Raw genomic sequence first — 20088 nt, 5'->3', positions numbered from 1 at the left:
TTCCCCTTCAATGTAATCAATTGTAAGGCGTAATTATACCTGGAGCTTGGTTCCCTGGAGCCTGTTGCAGGCAATACCCAAAGCGTGTGGTCAGGGAGTGAGTTTCACAGCCAATTCTCGCCACGCACACGCACGCACGCAGGCACGCACGCAGGCACGCACGGGGAGGTCTTACTAACAGACTATACAGACTGACCTGCGTTACAGGCAAGCTAAAATCATTGCAGGGTTTTGGAGGTGCTTTTATTTCCTGTTTATAAGGCGCCGCATATAAATCTATTATAAAATTGTAGGATACGGGGCTTCTTATCTCCCACCACCCGCATCAGAACAATTAAACTAGTCATACCCATTGGCAATTTTGAATCGAATTCAAAAGAAAAAAGTTAGTGCTTTTTAAGCAAGGACTTGGCCCAAATGCCACTCTGCAGGGTATTTGGTAACTTTAAAATTATTTATGTTTTGGGGGTAGTCTCTAAAGGCCGTGTAACCTCGTTCTGGACACTAGCATAATCACATCTTGTCTTTTCTTAATATTTAAGCCGCCTTCATTTTCTCCGGAAGAACGAACGTCTACACCTTTTCCCAGCTCTCTGCTTTCCTCCCCTCCCTTTCATTCTCCCTTGGCCTCTGTCTCAGACATGGTCTCGACACTTTCTCAGCCTACCCAGCCCTACTCACCTCCTCTCCTCCCTAAATACTCTTATCAGCAGGAGGTAAATTCACCAAAATTAAAGGTAACTGCATCTTGAGTGTGGCTTATTGCATGTCTTTAAAAGGACTTAGATGTATGTATATGGATTTGTGCCATCTTACAAGATCTAAAAAGTCTTGTTTACTGGTTGCTAACTTTTAACATCATCAGCATGGCCTCTATCCAAAAATTTAAAAGATACATTCTCATAGCAGCTATACACAAATTGAGGAGAAAAACTAAAATATATATAAGACTAAAAAGTAATCATTAGTTGTTGTTTTTTTTTAGTTGAAGATCAGCGAAAGAACCATCCCATTCAAAGGTGTCAGCTTCGTGTCAGTCAACCTCTGTCATTTACTGGGCTCACCACCTCCCATGTTTCGCACCCATCAGCAGGTTCAGCAGAGCCAGAGGGCAGGATGACCTTTGGCACTGACTGAGACTTGTACTTCACAAAACTAAATTAATGACAACTCAGAAACAACACTTAGTTTTGTAGCAGTTAACAAAGCATCCATCTCAGACTTGTTTGCTGGTAGCTCTGCTGGTATTTAACTCTACCCTAAGGATAACATTTTAAAAGATTTTTTAACAAAATTAATGACTGGTCTTGGAAAAAGACTTAATGACAATCATAGCTTAAACTCAATCCATCACAGAAAAGTTTTGCTTCTATGATCAGAATGACCCTGAAATCATTTTCCATTAGACAAACAGTGATAGACTTCAAGTAATAACTCAGCCTCACATTCAATCTTCTGGTCTTGATATGAGATAAGTGAAAACACGAAGGCTTTGGTAGAGTCAAGTTTCTGTACTAGGAAGCCCCGACACCTGAGAAATGCTATTTGCATAATCTTCCAAACCTCCATCTCCAAATCCATCCACCTGTGTGAATTCATCTTATATAGGAAAAGGATTTTTTAATAAATGGAATACTTTAAACTCGTTGCTTTTTGCCCTTTGAGATTTTATCTTAGCTGGCAGGAAATTAGGGAATTTTTAAAGTAATAATACTTTAGATAATATCTAAGACTAAGAATTTGCTTTTATTCCCCCTTTCTGTGGTTTTCTTTTTAAAGCCAAAGTATTTCTTCCTTGCCTTCCTCTACTTGTTCTTCAGCCTTTTAACTTAGTTGCTAAGTGGGAAAGTAACTCTAGAATTGGAGTTCTCTAATTTAGAGAGATGAAGAACTCATCATTATAGTATCAAGGACAAAACCAGTATTTAAATGGGTTTATTCTCCCTCAAGAATCAAGCTCATCTCATACATGCATTAGGCTTCAGTTGTTTGCAGAATGATATGAGAGAATAAACATATGCTCAACAATGTTTTAAAATAAGACTTTACTAACTACATTAAAGAATTAACTCCAGAAAATGAAGTTGTTTTTTTCTCTATTTTATATCATATTTGAGTGCAAAGGTTAAATTTTAATCCCCCATTGAGTTTTTCAGAAACCTTATAAATCTGTTTCTCTGTTCATAGAAAGAATACAAGTTGACTGAAATTATTTGTCCTTGTAAATATACATGCAAACTGAATCAATTACAAATTTTAGACCATTATTATAGAGTAACTCTACATCTGACTCAGAAACAAACTGCTGATTTGAGTTCTTTAAGACTTCTATTTCTTCCATTTCAAGAAGTAGAAGTTATGCTCCTTTAAAAGAAAGTAAGTAAACTATCATTAAAAACAAAGAGAAAATAAAAAATTAATATTTTAACAAGCAAATAGGCATAGTATAGGATGCATGAAATCATTAAGTATTTTTATCAACCCCGATCAACCGTTGTTTTACTTAACCCATGTTAAATTAATGCAATTTTATTCTTATGAAGTATTCTCTGAGGCATTGTAAGTCTATGTGCAATCCATAGTATTCAATAGATGTAAAAATTACCCCCACTTTATAGATGACAGAAGACTGAAATATACATATAAACTATGAGTTTGATAGGTAAGTTAGAATCCAACATTTCTCATGTTTTGAGCATCTTTGAAAAAAATAATGACTTTTCCTATAAAAAGTATTATAATCCTCAGCTCTTCTGTAACTGAGATTCCAATTCCATCTAAGAGAATATTTTGTAAGAGGCTTATAGCATGTGGATTCAAATTGTGATGGAAACTGTTTAAGAAAAGATAGACTCTTTCTTGCATTTCTTCCAAGAAACTCAGTTATTGTGGTCCCATAAGGATGTCTCCATCAGAAGGTGATCCCCTAGAACACTTTCCAACATGAAATCAAGCCCTGATTCTTCCTAATATTCTGATGATCCTTCCAGCTGTTTATCCACATCATTCCAACAGCTAAATGTTTGTTTCTCTGGGAACGTTGATGTTTATAGAACTTTGATGTTTACAGAACTGTATCAGTCAAGTTTGGGGCAACTACAGTGCCAATAATGCAAAATAATTATAGATTAAGCAAGGTAGAAGTATATTTCTCTTATGCATAAATATAGGGCATCCAGGATGGTATGTGGCTCCACAGTCATCAAAGAACCTAGGAGATTCCATTTTATTGGCAATCCCCATCGTCAATAACAAGCTTCCACTGCATGGTCTAAAGTGGCTGCACCAGCTCCAGCAGCCCTTTCCTCATTCCAGCCAGCAGGAAGGAGAAAAGAAAAGGGGAGCTTATGCCTTTTCCCCTGATAGCCACTTCCCAGAAATTTCACATCTGTCAGAATTTATAGCACGAGCACATCTAGCTACAAGGAAGATTGGGAAATAGACTTTATTCAGAATGGCCATGTGCCCTTCTAACATCCGGGATTCTGTGACTGAGGACAGATGAAGAAGAGAATGGATATTGGAGAATATCAAGTATTTCCTGCCACAACTCTTAAAGAAAAATGCCTTATGTATTTCATCCCCCAAAACTGGAGATTTCAGAACAAACATTATTAATTACTATGAAAATTTTCCTAAGTGAGAGTTGAGCAAACAAAGTACTTTGATTTAAAAGTCCTTTAGTCCTGCTAAACCTCTTACAAGCCAAATCATATTCCAGATGGTATATTGCTAGATCTTTTCCACTTCTGAAAGAAAATAAAGCATACTCTCATAAAAGATTAGCCTATCACTGTCACATTAAAAATTTTACTTTAAAAGAATACCAAAATAGTCACAAGGTGCTTTGACTTAGCACAATATTCACTTTTTAAATATATTTCACCATTTTCCCCAGAAAATCCCAACTTTCTTATGTGTTTTGTTAAGAAGTTTGCCCCCAACAACTGATTGACACTACCTATGAAATGTGATGGATATTAAGCAGAATTTCCCTCTACCTTACCTTGCATCTATTCAAATAGGCACAAAGAAAACAGGTCAGATCTGAGGGAGGCTTGAACCCAATAATTAAGCATTCTATTAAAGATGCAGAATTTCTGGTATGTGTTCTTAGCCATCTATATTGCAGTCAAACATTTTTTCTATGCCAGCTTCCCTCTATAAGTCTTTCTCTGCTATGCCTGTGAGTTCTGCATTGAAGCAGCAACCGATGCCTGTGGAGTGAAACGATGGGGGGCCATATGGAAGAGCTGTCTGCAGAAATAAACCCTTCTCGCTCGCTCTGCTTTCATTCGGGAGTTTGGCATGCTGTGTGTGCATGGAAAAAACAAAACAGGGAAGCTCCTCCTGAAGGCCGGATAATGAAGATGAGAACTAACTAACTTCTTATGGCTTTTCCAGGCTGATTTAAAAAGCAACATATTTGTCTTGGGTAAGCCTCCACGTAGTCCAGTGATGTCTAGGAGATCCTGCAGCTCGCCTGTCAGAGGGCTCAGCGGTTCCCACAGGGTAGGGTCAGAACCACCGCCTTGAGCCAGGCACTCTGGCCACCGCCCTCCGTAGGCTGGCTCTTCCTTCGTTGTTGCTGTGTTTTGCTAGTAAAGTAGGGCTATAGGTACCCTTGAGTTGAAGTGACCCGATGACAATGAGCTATGAAATCAAATCAACATGAAAATCCTAAGTCTTTGGGTAATGTACTTCTCTTGTGTATGTGTGTAAGCTTTCCAAAATCCAAAAAGACATGACCAAATTCTCCACTATACAAATTAGGTGTATTGTATGTTGTCTTCTGCAAGCTTCTGTGTTCTCTGTAAATCGTTTCTTTCTAGTCACTGTGTTTAGTGCAAAGAACAAAGCTGTTGCCAATCACATACTGAACTCACACACTTCAGCAGTGTTTGCTTCTGTTTTGTTCCATTTATTTGGATTTTTAAAAACATTCATGATCCTTTTTGCAAAATATCTCGTTGTTCTGGTGTTGTGTGCTACATTCACTCCGTGACCCTTTCCCAGCCAATGCTGCTGCTCTGGACTCTAGCTACTCCCAGACTCTTGACAGCTTTGATTGAACTTAAAGGTCAAATTACTTTTCCCTTTAACTACTTAGTTCTGTAACATGGGCAGCACTTTCATATGAATGGATTCTAAAAGTTACTACAGATTCTGAGGAAGACAGCCAAGACTGCAGAATTTCTCTCTCTGCAGAAGTCAGTTCTTAACACCATTTCTATTTTGGTGGACCCTGGTTTAACCTTACTTGGTCTATTACATGACTATGGTTCTTAAAAATCTTAAGGGTTTAATTGAAAAGACTTCCTTTTTCACTGTTAAAAAACATGGATATTTCTCTGTGTTTTTGCCATTTTTGTGTGCTTTTTGCTTTTCATAGTAAGACCTTATTTTGTTTCTGAGGCAGATATTTGTGTTGCCATAGAGAAAGAGGAATGTTGATCCAAAGAGATTCTTAGACTTCACGAAAGGGCCTTGCAGATCCAAAACAAAATGAAAGCTTTTCCACAATTCATATGGCCCAGCCATAAATTTCCCATGGGTCAATAAGATGAAATGCTTTGGGTCACTTTAAGATTTTTCTTTGCCAGATTTTTACATTATTTGCTTACATGTTATTTTATATGGGTTTGTGTGGAACATAAATATTCTCTGTTCTTTAGATTTATGCAAAGTTGTGTTTTACTTTCATAATTTAAGAAGGAAAAGTAAGCCTACAGACATAAACATGGTACCGCTATTAGGAGAAGGTTATCCAATTCTGGTTGGCAAGTACTAGAACTAGCATTTTCTGAAAAGAAAATTGACTTAAGAACTCTAGAACTGCTTAAAACTCTTTCAAATACTTTTCCACATTAGAATTTAAAGTAATAGTTAATCTTATTTAAAAATTACCTAATACAAAAAAAAAAAATTACCCAGTAAAAGATACAGCTAATCTTCCAGAGGTACCTCTACAGAAGCACAGACAAGTAGATGGGTTTGTGTTTGAGAAAGACTGTGTCTCACCATCTGCACTAGGGAAGTATGTATTTAACTGATACCAGAGATTCTAGGATATTTCAATCCAGTTTCCTTATGAATAATGGTTTGTGGTTGGTTCTGGCTTTGAAAATTAGCATATGTTTAAAATCTGGCTCATTTTGTATCCACTTTTGACAACTTTAGCTGCACACAAACGGGGAAAAAATGATTGTTACATTGCCAAGGGAGAAGTTAAATATTTAGGATTCCATGAAAACAGCATGAGGCTTCACTAGATTTTCTAATTTTTATTGTACTCTTAAGACTCATCAAGAAAATACAAGCATGATTTAATTCTCACTCAAAATTTCTAGCACAGTGACTGTTGTTTGGTAACTGAAAACCTGTCTTTTAAATTCACAGTTCATGTGAGACTTTCTGAATGTTACAAATGTATATTGTTCTATATTTAACCCAAAACTGTTAAGAATTAATGAGTAATGGAAATGCCTGAGCAGACGGTTAAAATAGAAATGAACACAGACCAAAATTCTGGTGGCAAAGATCCTTTCTCAAAAATTCAAACATGCGTAGGTAAGAACATGGTCAGAAAAATGCATGGATATCAAATCCACCTTGTTCTGTGTCCTGGAAAATACCCTTTCAAAATGTATCCAGGCTGAAGGAGCTTGAAGGAAAGGCATGAACAACTTTTTGTTACTGCCACCACTCACCATTAGGTGGCAATAGAGTGCAAGTATATTCCAGATCTTGTTTGTCCACCTTTACTAAGCCCTGAATGCCACAACGCAAAACATTACTCAACTTAAAAATGTTAGAATGATTTAAATATGTGGAAATAGCCACACCATTTTTAGAGTACCATATAGTATCTTTTACAAAACATTTTCTCTTAAGATAAGAACCAATGATTTTTTCCCATTTATAACCTTGCTATGCACTATACATGGTATTAGGACTGTTTTTGTGAGAGAATAGTAGCTATCTTGGTGTGTGATTTGAAAATGGCATTTAAAATTTGTTAAAGTTACATTTATATATATATATATAGGTTTGGGGTTTTCTTTGCTATTTTCACAAGTTCTTTCAGCATTATGTGGCTTGGACGTATATTCTTTAACCAGAAATGTTACTCCTGGAAATACATTCTAAGGCATAGTTCAAAAGAAGAAAGTAGCTCTTTGTATAAGAACATTTACATCATTGTTATTTATATTAGTGGACAAAAATGCTAGACTAATCTTCAAAAACAAAAAAGAGAGAAATGGTTGAGAACTAAAAAATATATACATATATATATATAATATATATATATATATATATATATATGTATGTAAGGGACTTACTGTGTAGTGATTTAAAATGAAAAAGAATACTGGAAAATTATTTAAAAATAATAATTGGTATATGCAAATCTTATTTCTGCATAAAAGTTATATATATATAATTGGATGAGAACTTGAAGAGATATAATAGGATATAGGCTTATGAATGACTGTATTTACCTCTTCATTTATTTAAGTTGACTTAATATTAGGTTGAATTAAATCATCTTTAAAGTAGCTAGAAAATGGTTTGGTTTTAATCATTCTTAAAATAGTATATTTTATAATTTAGTAGTTATATTAGAAACACTGTGAGTCATTTTATATTGATTTATGGGAGTAAGTATTATCCTGTTAAATCATACATGTATCCAACTATTTTTATCCACTCTTTGGTCTTAAGTTTATGTACTCTATACATAGACTGTTGCATGAAATTTTAAGAGTACTGTTAGTAAACACTTCCAATTAATAAATTTAAAGCCTAAAGTTTTAGTAATGTAAGCACCTATTCTACTTAAGCCAGATAGACGGCTTAGGTGTGAAGGGAGAAGATAAACAATTTAGAAAAGGAGCAGTTTATAGGCTCAGGGACTGAAAGGAACCCCAGAGTTCTCCATCCATTCTTGGGTGGGTAGGGTTGCTATGGACAATTTGCAAGGGAAAATTCCCAGCCTATCAGCAATCCACTCATAACTCTGGGATCCTGGAATTGGCCCTGATGTATAAGAACATGGATCTAATAAATGATTCAGTAGTCACAAGGGGTCACTTGTGTAACTGGCTCACAAGCTCTGATTTATCTCATTTCACCATGTAACCATCATTTAGAAGAGAATGCTTTTGAAATGTGTTGTGAATGAACTGTAATGCTTTTCCCCCTACAAGGTAACATTTACAAAGTATAAACTATGTTAAGTTTACATAGTCAACAAACATGCTAGCTTTCATTCATTGCAATATTTATGGGGTATATGGGATGCTAAGGCTTGTCATTTCCAATATTATAAGTATCTATTACAGATACTGGTCTTGATGCTTAGTTTAAAAAGAAAAGAAACTCTTTTGAGAGTTCAGTGCACTGGGAATTTCTACCAATATTTCTCTTCTAAGGTAAAATGTTACATGTTACCTGGATATTGTTTGTTACATTCTATTTAAAGTTCTCTGTTTTCTCTTTTTTAAAAATGCATGTTTTCTCCACATTGAGAACAGAGAGTGTTAATTCAAATGTAGCATGGGATGTCTGCCTATTGATATTTTCATCTGTTCTGTATGTGAAAATACTGTCTGTGAAGGAAAAGTATACTAGAATGAATGTGGATACTTTGCTGTTAGATTAAATGTGGTTTATTTTCTGCTTGCTTGAGAAAATGCTGAAGAGTAAGGTTGTATGAAGGTGTCCAGACTTCTCATTCCAGTGGTTTAGTGTGTCTGTTCTTGTCATATTCCTGGTCTTTGAAAAATCAATGGGACTAAACCCTGACTTTTCCTTAAAACTTGGGCAGTCTAGATTGTAGATGTGTTTAAACCATTTGAACCTTGGTTATTCTGATTTAACTTAAAGCACGCTTCAAAATTCCTTAATTATTAATCCTGCAGAAACCCTTCATTTGGTTTTTTTTCCTTCCTCTTGGTTTTTTACAACAGGAAATATTAAATGTCAAGAAAAGTACCATGCCATTACCCAAATTATCTTTTAATTAGTACTAGTTTAAACATTGATTACATTGAAAATCATTTCATTTCAGCCACAGCGTCCTGTGTTCACTCATGAAAACATTCAAGGTGGGGGGGAACCGTAAGTATTCTTCTTATCTTCTAAATTCACAACTAACCTTGACCCCCAAAATGGATAAGTGATATACCAAAAGAGAGGATGGCATAACTTTGCAAGTGAAAGAGATCCAAATACTAATGTGAGATCTAGATTCAGAGAAATTGCAATAGTTTCCATCTTCCTTCATGAAGAGGAGAAGCTAATTTTAAAAAGAAGCCATGATTTTGTGAAAAAAACTTTGATTTACATACTTCCTTATGATATGAAACCTTATAATGATTCCTAAGATTTATGAACTTGTCTTGCTCTTTGTTCTATCCACCATGTAGATTCTAGTTACTACAACTTAAAGACACATTCTTTTTACACATATTTAGAGACCAGGAAAATGTAAAAGTAGGCCTACAGTAATAAGCAATGTATTTCCAAAGGTACATTCTTAGAAGGGTATTTGGAAATGGCAATATTAAATACTCACTGTCATTCAGTTAAATGCCTTTTCACACTTCCAAATTCCCTCTCCTTTCTGATACATAAGCCAAATCAGTCTGAAAGTACTACATTCTGTCTTTAAAATTCTTTTTGTGTGTGTCTTTTTCTGCTCCATTTTGCCCATGAGAAATGTACAGGTTATCTGCTTCCTATTGGCTACTCCCGCCTCTGTGAGGCAGGAGCTGGACCCCTGGGAAGAGGCATTTACGGAGCTAAACCTTGTCAGGCTACCTGAGCATGTACAGGGGGCCTACCACAGCAAGTTGCCAGGGCCTGGTGTGGGGCCTGGCACCTCCATCACCAGAGATTCCCTCCTCATGTATCAGACTTGGCACTTGGCTAAAAGCATCCTTTTCAGAAACCATCTCTTGCCTGACACTGGCTCTCACTAAGTACAACCAGAAAGGCTTTCCTGTTAAGGAAACGACTCTGATGAAAAGAATAGGTTGGAAATGAAAATCATGTAAAACTGCATTTAACTGGAAAAAATTCAAGTATGACTTATAATTCTAAAGTTTTGGGTCATTTACTTTTTTTACACAATGATAGGAAAACACCGCAAAAAATAAATTCTAGGGCTGTTTAGGGTTCCTGCATTGCCAACATTAAGCAGCTATGAAGGAGTCTGTGAATTAATCAGTATGTTATGTCACATCGTTTTAGGTAATATGGAGTTAATCATTTCAATTGTGGTCATTTAGGTGTTTATGAAACCGCAGAGCTCACAGTGGGGAGAAAGCACATGTACTGCAACCTGCTTTGGACACTACAACATTGCTTATCAAATTTCTATGTGATTACAACTTCAGTTAGTGGGATTGGGGGTGTCGCTTAATCTCTTTTAATCATTTAAAAAAATAGATTTTGAGTGAAAATAGGAACAAAATGTTGCTACAATTCAGAATTACGGTGAAATATGTTATAGAAAATGTTGGAAGTTACAGAAAAAGCTTTAAGTCGGGCTGAGCTTTTCCTATTTAAAAAAGGCTAATTTCCTTTTGAGGCATCCTGACACCACCACCATCATTCATCTCACCAATACATCTTTCAAAACAGCATTTCTAGTTGTAATGTGACTGCATTTCCTGCCGTGCAACACTGATTTTGAAGGCCAACAGAGGCAGGAGGATTTCTGGAAGGTCTGTTTATGTTTCCACGAAACTCCCCGTTTTTAAATTTTTTTTGTGGTCTAATTAAACCAGAATGGTAAATAAATTTTGACAAGCACACTGGCTTTCATCATACCAAAGTGAGATAGGAGTTCATGCCAATTTTGTATTTTTCTTGGGACCTTGAGATTCTTCAAGCAGCTGGGGTTTTGTGGTCTTAAATAGGCCTGTCTCCGTCAGAGGCTGGAGAGGTGCCCGGCGTAAGGCTGAAGCCTGGACACCTCAAGCAGAGAATGAGTGTTTCCCAAAGTGAGAGATGCAGTGTGTGTCTTAGCAGCCCAGGAGTGACTATGTCCCTCACATGCAAAATTGAGAAAGGAACGATGTGGAAATCAACTTTCCCTATAGGTACACAAAACGTACCACCCCTTCACCTGAACAGCCTCAAAATCAAGCTCTTAAAAATCAAGTCCTTCAACAACAAAATAATTTTTCGGTGCCATCCAGGGCTGGCCCCATGCAAACCCCCAAATTAAATACTGTCGGTGATCACCACCACCTTGTCTCTCTCACCACTGCTCTGCGAGTCTGGCTACCTTTCTCGGCCCTTTTCCACAGTCAGAATCAACACAAGACCCTACGAGCCCAATTTCAAAGGAGTGCAAGTGGCTGAAAAGGTTTACTAGGAGGACAAAATATTAACAGCAAAAAATCTCTCTACTGTTGGATTTTCAGGCTCTGGTACCAGCTGGGCAAGGCAATGTTTTCTAGGGGAGGATGTTAGATACCACATCTTAGCAACTCCTTCCCAGACCCCTGCCCTGCCCCCACCAAAGCCAACTTTATCCAGTTCCCCAATCTGAAAAAGTTCATGGACAGATAGGGAAACAAATGGAGCCATGTCCCTAATTTACGACATGATGTCTGAGTTCAGGTGATGCAGTAGTTTTATTCCATCTAACTGTCATTATCTGACTGAAGTGATTAGAAATAAATTATCCTTGTTCCCAAACAGCATCCAATATTATCAGCATTTTAAAGTTAGCTTTATAAAATTCAAAGTGCCCTGAAATACAGTTCTAATTTTCTTACATTGACAGAATTACATAACTGTTATGGCAGAAGCAGAAATAAATCCTCTGACATTTAAAAATCCTCCTCATAATACTGGTAATGTTTTAGTAGTAATATGAAGTTATCATGCTAACTGCTTATTAAATGCTTCCTGAATTTCTCAGCTGCTAGAATTTAATTTGTGTCTTCACTTTCCAAAAGGCCAGTCCATGTTAACATGCATCAATCAATATATGCTATTTATTACCACAGATTCGATATCTGTATCCATTACTGATCAATGTCACCCAAATATATGCTCTCCAAGAATTCAGGCAGAGAAAGGAAAGTGTTAGCATTCTATCAGCAATTCTCCATTATATAAAATTATTTAAAGAGATGGTTTTTATATCAAACACAATTTCTCCAGGATCCCTTTTAAAAAGGAACTTACATCCATAATCTACTGCTTGAAATAGGCTCAGAAATACCTCAGCATAGAATACATCCACTTAACTTTACAGTGAATTACTTCAGATTTTCAAACTCTAAATCCTCAGAAAACACTGATTGAAACTGCAAAACTAAATTGCTTTATTCCTCTTGGTGAAAAAAAAAAAAAAAACCTTCTCTGTTACAGTAATTCCTGCATAGTGACTTAGAAGACATGTGCCTGAGGCATTTTTCTACATCTCAATTCAGAATCATTTGAAAATTCAACATGCATGTCCCAATTATTTGCTTCAGGTTATGACTAGCTAAAACTATAATTCCTTCTTGTTATATAGCTGAATGATGTTTATATCACTTCTTTTGTACTGGGTACTAGTATTTAATGTCTGAGTGATACCCATGACTGGACAATTGACATAGCAATTTATAAAAGTTTTTATAAAAGACTTAGGAAAGTTAAAATGTTTTAATCCAACTCATAGATGTTGTAATCTTCCATGAATATTCCTCACTGTCTTTTGGAAATGCTATCAGAGTGGTCTAATGCCCATGAAAGTCTAATCTATTTACTTGCTTACCAAAGACTTAGATCACCTATTTTCACATGTTAATAAGAATAGAACTGTTTATAAGAGTCGAGTGAATATACTATCTTCTAAAGTTTTGCAAAGATGTAAAGATTATTTTAAAAACGCCTCCGTCTGTCCTGTTTAAGGTTTCAGGCTCTGTATAACTATGCTCCTAGGAACGAAGACGAGCTGGAGCTCAGAGAAAGCGATGTCATTGACGTGATGGAGAAGTGTGACGATGGCTGGTTTGTGGGTACGCGGCCCTTTCCTTCCAGACACGCCTGGCCGTGTCAAGATGTGCTTGTGCTTGTGCTGGCTCACTTGCATGGCTTGGTGTGATAGTCAGGCTTCTTCGATTTCATTATGCCTTTGATCTTGCATACATTCATATGCACGGTGTAATCCCGAGGCAATTTAATGTCGCTTAGTATTTTTTTTTATTAAGGTATCATTGATGTACACTCTTATAAAGGTTTCACATGAAAAACACTGTGGTTACTACATTCACCCATATTACCAAGAGCCCCCCATACCCAAATGAAGTCACTGTTCATCCGTGTAGTAAGTAATATCATTTAGTATTTACTGCTTCAGGTGTATGGTTTTCTGCTAGTTTTATTTCCAATTCAACCGAGAGGAGAAAAGCACCAACCAGGAAAGACTAAGACCTAAGAACAATAATAACAATGTTCCCTAGACGAGAAATATTAATACTCTGTTCAGTGGAGAATGTTATGTTAGCTGTCAGCAGTGAAGATCTGATTTGAGAAAAAGGATATGAGGTGTGCAACGCACATACTTACAGGTCTAATGTGGAGCTAAATGTCCAAAGACTCCCCTTAGCTTTAATTTGTGGTGGAAGCACAGAGAAGTTCCACTCTTACTACTGAAAAGACTGTCCCAGTCTTACCATCTGAAAAGAAGACTAGAGTTTTTGCGAGGAAACACTGATAGACAAGAGTGTCATATAACTGGACACAGACGAAAGAGGTGAGAAAAAGTCAGGGTGTAGGAGAAAGAAGCAGGCAAAAGAGGGGGAAGGAGGACTTTCCATAGACAGGCCACGGGGACGGATAACCAAAGATCAAAGGTCACATTTGCAGCCCCCCACCCCTGCCTCTGTTAATATTAATTCCCCCATTTAGAAGAAAACGAAAAGGGCTTAACTTACACAGGGAGAAAGAAAATCAGTCATCAAATCGGGAAAGTAAGTTCCCAGAGTGTTAATGAGAAACGAAAACCAGTGACCCTGCCCACTCTGAGCTGGAAGTCCTAAGGGAGATGCAGTGCACGCCTTTTACTCTAAGTGTGAAAGGAATTGTTATTTGAAACCAAAAGCGATCGTAATGATTCCATTTGTGCCTTTGGTTTCACTTCTTATATTAAATCACGTGTACTGACAGAATCCTCATCCACAAATAGCAGTGGTCTTCTTTTTTCTTTAGTTATTTGGTAAATTGTTCAAATCTACATTTCATTAAGGACTCTGCCAGTGCTGTGTGGACATGACTGATGTGACATTCAGTGTGATCTTCCATTAGATAAGGAACTGGATAGTGGCGGTGTCCCCGATAATGCACTACTGCCGCACCTGTGTTGGGGAGGTCTGACAGGCCTCTTGCTCGCTCAGCCAAGCCTTGCTGTCCTAGTTTTCTAGCCCATCTGTCACATGCCAGCCTCGTCCTTATTTGAAGACTGTGCTTCCGACCACTCTTCCCACGCCATTCCTCTCATCAGGCAGCCGTGGGAGTGGACCGTCACTGCATTTAACTATCATTATACTTAAAAACCCACCTCCTCAGCAGGATGCTCTTTCCCTTCAGCCCGAGAGGCTGAGGTCTCTGTTCAGCCTAGTGGAAGGGCAGAGTTTGAACATAAGAGGCAATGAAGGCATCAGGCGGTAGAGAGAGCACTGCTGGCTTTGTCTCCCTATGGTCTTAAAGTGGGTTTTCTTTCTCCTTTTCCAAACCCTGCGGTGCGTGCCGTCTAAGTGAGGCATTTTCAAGCCCACGTGCAACTGAGATTTCACTGTTGCTGGTTTCCTTTGTCGCTTCTATTTGCAGGAACGTCAAGAAGAACCAAGTTTTTTGGTACTTTTCCCGGAAACTATGTCAAGAGGCTGTGAATCACTCTCCCTCCTTATTTATGCCGCGTTTCAGCACATCTGTGTAACCTGGCCCGAAAGATCCTGCAGACCTCCCGCTATCTTCTGGTTTCCAAGTGAGTCACCCACCATCACCATGTCCACCTGCCACTATGCCACCAGCAGAGTGACCGCGGCGGCTGGGCTCTGGGCCGCTTGGCCAACTTGTTTCTGCATCAAAGTGCATTTTCCTGCTTTCCGCTCTGGACTTTGAGGAAACGGTATGGGGGATCACAGAAAGAAAATCACCGCACTTAAAAAGGGTTAACTGAAAAAGAAAGTGTCTCGAGGAGGATCTCCGGTCTACATTGGATGATATTTACCCCCCAGAAAACCAGATGTTTGTTTATTACTAAATGCTGTGGTTTGCATTTTCACATTCTTAGCTTGGCAGTATATTTTCCTTTCACAAGTTTGCCTAGTGTCCTGGTTTACACGATATGACAACTGTACTTCAGCTATTGTTTGCCTGCACTTACATGTTATAATATGCACAGTGATAATAAAATCTAAGCAAGGGTAGGAAAGTTAATTCGGATGAGTGTGATGTTGTAGATTGAATGTGAGGTTTCAAACAGGAGTCATTTCCTGCAGTTTTTTTTTGTGCTTTTTAGAAGTGCAAAGAGTAAGTGAATAAGAGCCTTTGGTAATAATCATGAGACTATAAGAGGTTTAGCTAGACTACAGAAAAAAAACAAACTATTGTGTTGTAAAGTTGCAATGCTATTTTATATTAAAATGTAATAATCAGCATCATGAACAATGAGCTCTTAGTGTTTTATTTATCTGACAAAGTTTTAAAAAAAGCAGTGTTAGTGAGAGGTGCAAAGAATTATTCTAACATAGACACTTGAAAGTCTCTGTAAGCAATATTTGTAGGTAAGATTTCACTGAGGTACACATATACATTTACGATTGTCAGAGAACAATGCATCTGATATGTTGTACATTTTATGGAAATCTAAAAGAATCCCACACATTATTTTATAGAAATAGAGTACTTCAGTAGCATCACACCTATGAAAGCTGGTTTTAGCAAGAATTATGAGCAATACAATTATTTTTACTATGATAATTATTTTTCTTCTGTGGAACTCAGAATCCTGGCTACATTTGAAGACAGGAATATGTTGAGCCTGATTTTCCTGGTATATGTAAAATATGTCCTCAAAATACATTAGGCACTTTTCAGAGGCAATGTTAAATCATTCAGGTTCTGTTTTATGCCCTGAAGTAGGAATTTTCTAAATGATATTGGAACCTGGAAGACTCAGTGTGGTTAACAGTGCCTGAATTACACAGACCCCGAGAGCTAGCTTTGCATTTCCTATGACTTTGCATAAGAACTCTGCATATTTGGATCTTGGGCACCTTACAGATAAAACTTTTTATGACATTTCTTTTGTGGGTAGCGAGTCATCTTTTCACAATGTACGCAGACTCTAGAATTTTGGACATATGTTTGCTCTTTTTTTTGTACAGACTATTTAGCAGTTGAGAAAATGGGAATTTCCTAATTTGGCCTTTATCCTTCACTTAAACTGGGCTACAGTACTTCCCACAGATTAGCCTTTATATACTCTGCAGATCACAAGCACGCCTTGATAGTGCACTTTTGTAAGATGTGGAAGATCTTAGCAGCCAAACTGAAATGCACTTAAATACTGATCACAGAGGAATTTCACTAGGCAGACGGTAAAGAAATGTCTTTGAGTAGCCTACCTTGATTACTGTCAAGTTCACAACCAGCTTTATATTTTAAAGGCTTTGGGTTTGAAAGTAAGTCAACTGCATGCAGCTTTGCTGACAAATGAGTACTTATCTTTGATGCCATTTATGAGAAAAGACTTCAGTAGTTGTTGCCTGTCATATTTAAGAAAAATTACTGTTTCTACTCTCTGTATCTGATTTTAAAAGGAAAAATATTCATGCCTGACTTTCAGGTAACTGACTTTGAATTCTTACAGTGAAGGTCATTGTGTTTTTCTTGAATAGACATCTAATAAATTTTGCTTGGAAGCATACTTCAGTTTTTCTTCTTGACATTTATCCTGAAGAGAATCGTGTATTTGATCCCAATTTGTTTAAAAAATTAACAGAAAATTACATTTGCTCTGTGTTTTCTTGGTGTACAAACAGAGAAAAGATTATCTGCATCAGCTCAAAGGAGAAATATTTTTTAAACCCACCACTAAAGCTCATTTGCTAAGTATTCTTTGGCTAAAAATTGCTCTTTGGCCATAACACCATATTTAAAAATATTTCTGCATCAAAAACAGCCATTCTTCCAAGGAGAAGTTAATTACAAGAAGTTGTAAGCCCTTTCCCAATTTGACAACCTTGAATTTTAAAATCCTTGCCCTAAACAGCTTTTTCACCACTGGCATGGCAGATTGGAAATACCACAAGCTTTCAATGAATTTCAAATGATGCGCTCCAGTTGTGTAGCATTCCTTTCTCTCACACAAGCAGTAGATAGCTATCTTCCCTGCTTGCATCCTTTCTAAAACACTTTGGACCTTTCTGGCTCTATGTGCTTCAACCCACTTCCACACCTATCCCTCAAACACTGAGAAACACGTACATTCCTCTGTTGGCAATTCATTTAGCAAAGATGTCGTATGCTTCCCCTCATACCCACCCCGATCCCTCTAGTCCATTGGATAATTTCCACTATATTTTAGCTTCCCACCAAAGCATGTTCCCTCTGGGTCAAGAATATGCCCCGTAATATTCTTTTATTCCTGTTTTTATCTGAGCATTCACAGGTAATGTAACTAAGTCCATCTGAATCTGATGAAGTTTGGGATGCTCTCTTGGGCACTGAGAGGTTGCTTCTCTTTGCTCTCTTCAAGTGAGTCTGTTGCCAAATGATCAACATTCTAAAATATAAACCTGGGATTTTGAAAACACACGCAGCAAAATCTGATTTCCTTGTTCTGCCTGAGAATTAATCATTTTTACTTTGTAAAATCCACCAAGATGCAGCAGCAGCTTTATCAAAGCTCTGGGCTCAGGAGGCCCTGAACAGCTTTGCAGTTTGCCCAGATTTCTGTCACAGCCATCCAAGCACTGCGGGGCCCAGAGCAGCTGCAGCCACAGTTTGACGCCCCGCCACGCTTCCTCATTGTGGATGCCAGGATTCTGGATGGAATGTTGAATTCGTTTTTGCTTCAGAATTGTTTAATGCTTAGTAAGCTATTTTACTTGACTTCATGTCAATGTGCACTATCATTATACACCAAAAATTATTTAACACATCTCATTTATGTCACAGAAGCCATCCTTCATAGGTAGAGTAGGATCCATTTGTTGTGAATGTAATACAGTGAAGCCCAAAAAGCATTGTCTCTACTCCTCAGCCCTTCTGCGCTGTGGACTCACACCTTACACTAACTGGCCACCCAGGTCAATGGAATGGCAGCAGGAAGGGGCCCTCTAATATTTTATCTGCCAAATTCTAATCCCCCCTTTAGCTATGTCCTCACTAAAAACAGGCATGTTCATTTCCTATTTGCTGGAAAGAACTAGTTTGAGTAACTGTCTGCTTCCTTGATCATTCACTACTTGAATCTCTCTGCATAGGTGGTCACTTGGTGTGGCCTGATAATTTCTTCCTAATGTCTTCCAGATCTCAGCCACAAAAAGAAATACTCTTTAAAGAATCATTTGATTAAATAGACTAAGCACTCTGTTAGCTTACCAAGAGCCTGTTCATTTGAGGATTTAATTATTTCATCCACCTTCTAGATTCTAGCCCTCTAGCAATTGTTAATGCATCAATTATGATTTTAAAATATTTACTCATCACGGATGACTAGGTCAGACTACAAGCCGAGTTTGGCATTTTTAATATAAGGTCTATACTATGGGTTGGCAAACTATTGCCTATAGGTCAAATTTAGCCTGCTACCTACTTTTTTATGACCTGCAAGTTAAGAATGGTTTATACAGATAAATGTGGGCAATCAATTTGATGATAGGGAACACTAACTTTGAACCTTAATTAAGGGAAATGTCTCCCCAGAAAAGGAATCTCTTTTTTTTATTAGAAAAACTTTATCCTACTGTTATTATATTATATCATCAATAAAAAATAGGTGGAAATTTGTTTTCTCCTTGGTATGTAGGTATGTATAGAATACCCTCAATTTTGCCTCTTGGCTTATGAAACTTAAACTGCTTACTATCTGTACTTTACAGAAGAAGCCTGTGAAGCTCTACTTTATGCTAATTGTCAGCAACAAATTGACAAGAGGGAAAGGAATACCGAGTATCCGTATCCGCTATATACCAGATGGTAATTTACATGTGTTCCCCATCTTCCTCACAAGAAATCTAAGAGGAAATCTGTGCCCACTTTATAGATGAAGAAGCTGAGGCTCTAAGAACATAAAACAAAATATGTGATGGAAATTAGATTCAGAATCTGGTGTGTCTGCCTCCCAAGCCTTTACTCTTTCTACTAAGCCGTCCAAGCTTGGTATGAAACGGCTACACCCATTTACCCCCTTCCCTCCCCAGCATCCTCACAAACTCTGTTGTCACGAATAGCCAGCCACTCAAGACAGCATCTCGCTGTGCACAGGATGACAAGGAAGCGGTGGCTGCTCAGCCCAGCATGGTAGTGTTTCCCTGAGGAAGCTAACTTTTGTTTCTGAAAAATATGCAGTAACCAGTGACGATATAATTTCAATTATTGACACGTTTCAACTGAGTGTGAGCCTGCCCACGAGCTGTGATTCAGGAAGGCCCCAGAGGCTGCTGCCCATGAGCCACCTTGGCAGCTGGTGTGCTTCGGGAGGGGCTTTTGGTGTTGCTGAACCCCTTGGAGACAGGCGACCCAGGTGCTCTAGGAACACTGTGTGCCTGTTGAACATCCTTCCAATATTCCAAGCTCCAGGATATGCTTCTCTGCTGGATGGCTGGCTAAGTGACCCAGAGCCTTAGCTCACTGCTAAATTCAGCCCCTCCATAGCTCAGGAAAGTTCCATCTGAGCTCATGCACATACATGTGCTCCAAGAAAACTTTCAGTCCAAGACAGAAATCTGCCTGGCCAATCTTCACCTGTCGCTTTGGGGTTTCTTGTTTCATCCGTTTCCCTAAAATATGATGGGTGACTCAGTTGCACCAGTGTCTTCCAAAAATAAGTGCCATTTCAAACAA

At 37.9% G+C, this 20088-nt stretch overlaps 1 protein-coding gene and 1 long non-coding RNA gene across 21 annotated transcripts in view; one reads left to right on the top strand and one right to left on the bottom strand.

Moving 5' to 3' along the window:
- Window positions 1-16945, top strand: part of SORBS2 (sorbin and SH3 domain containing 2) — a 187947-nt gene extending 171002 nt beyond the window's left edge. For 9 of the 20 annotated variants that reach the window (XM_036894270.2, XM_036894269.2, XM_057505097.1 and 6 more), the window contains 3 exons: window positions 9074-9123; window positions 12925-13031; window positions 14842-16945. In XM_036894270.2, the coding sequence (XP_036750165.2) occupies window positions 9074-9123; window positions 12925-13031; window positions 14842-14903 (219 nt within the window). In that variant the 3' untranslated portion in view covers window positions 14904-16945. Of the gene's footprint in view, window positions 1-542; window positions 738-4404; window positions 5551-9073; window positions 9124-12924; window positions 13032-14841 lie in introns of those variants that run through there. The other 11 variants (XM_036894256.2, XM_057505094.1, XM_036894251.2 and 8 more) reach the window with 4 other exon arrangements.
- The window catches only part of LOC130684419 (uncharacterized), a 46866-nt gene that overhangs the window by 16943 nt on the left and 9835 nt on the right, over window positions 1-20088 (bottom strand). The window lies entirely within an intron of this gene.

The sequence above is a fragment of the Manis pentadactyla genome, chromosome 7, assembly GCF_030020395.1.
Source record: "Manis pentadactyla isolate mManPen7 chromosome 7, mManPen7.hap1, whole genome shotgun sequence".
Lineage (NCBI taxonomy): Eukaryota > Metazoa > Chordata > Mammalia > Pholidota > Manidae > Manis > Manis pentadactyla.
This window is presented reverse-complemented; position numbering and strand designations above follow the sequence as displayed.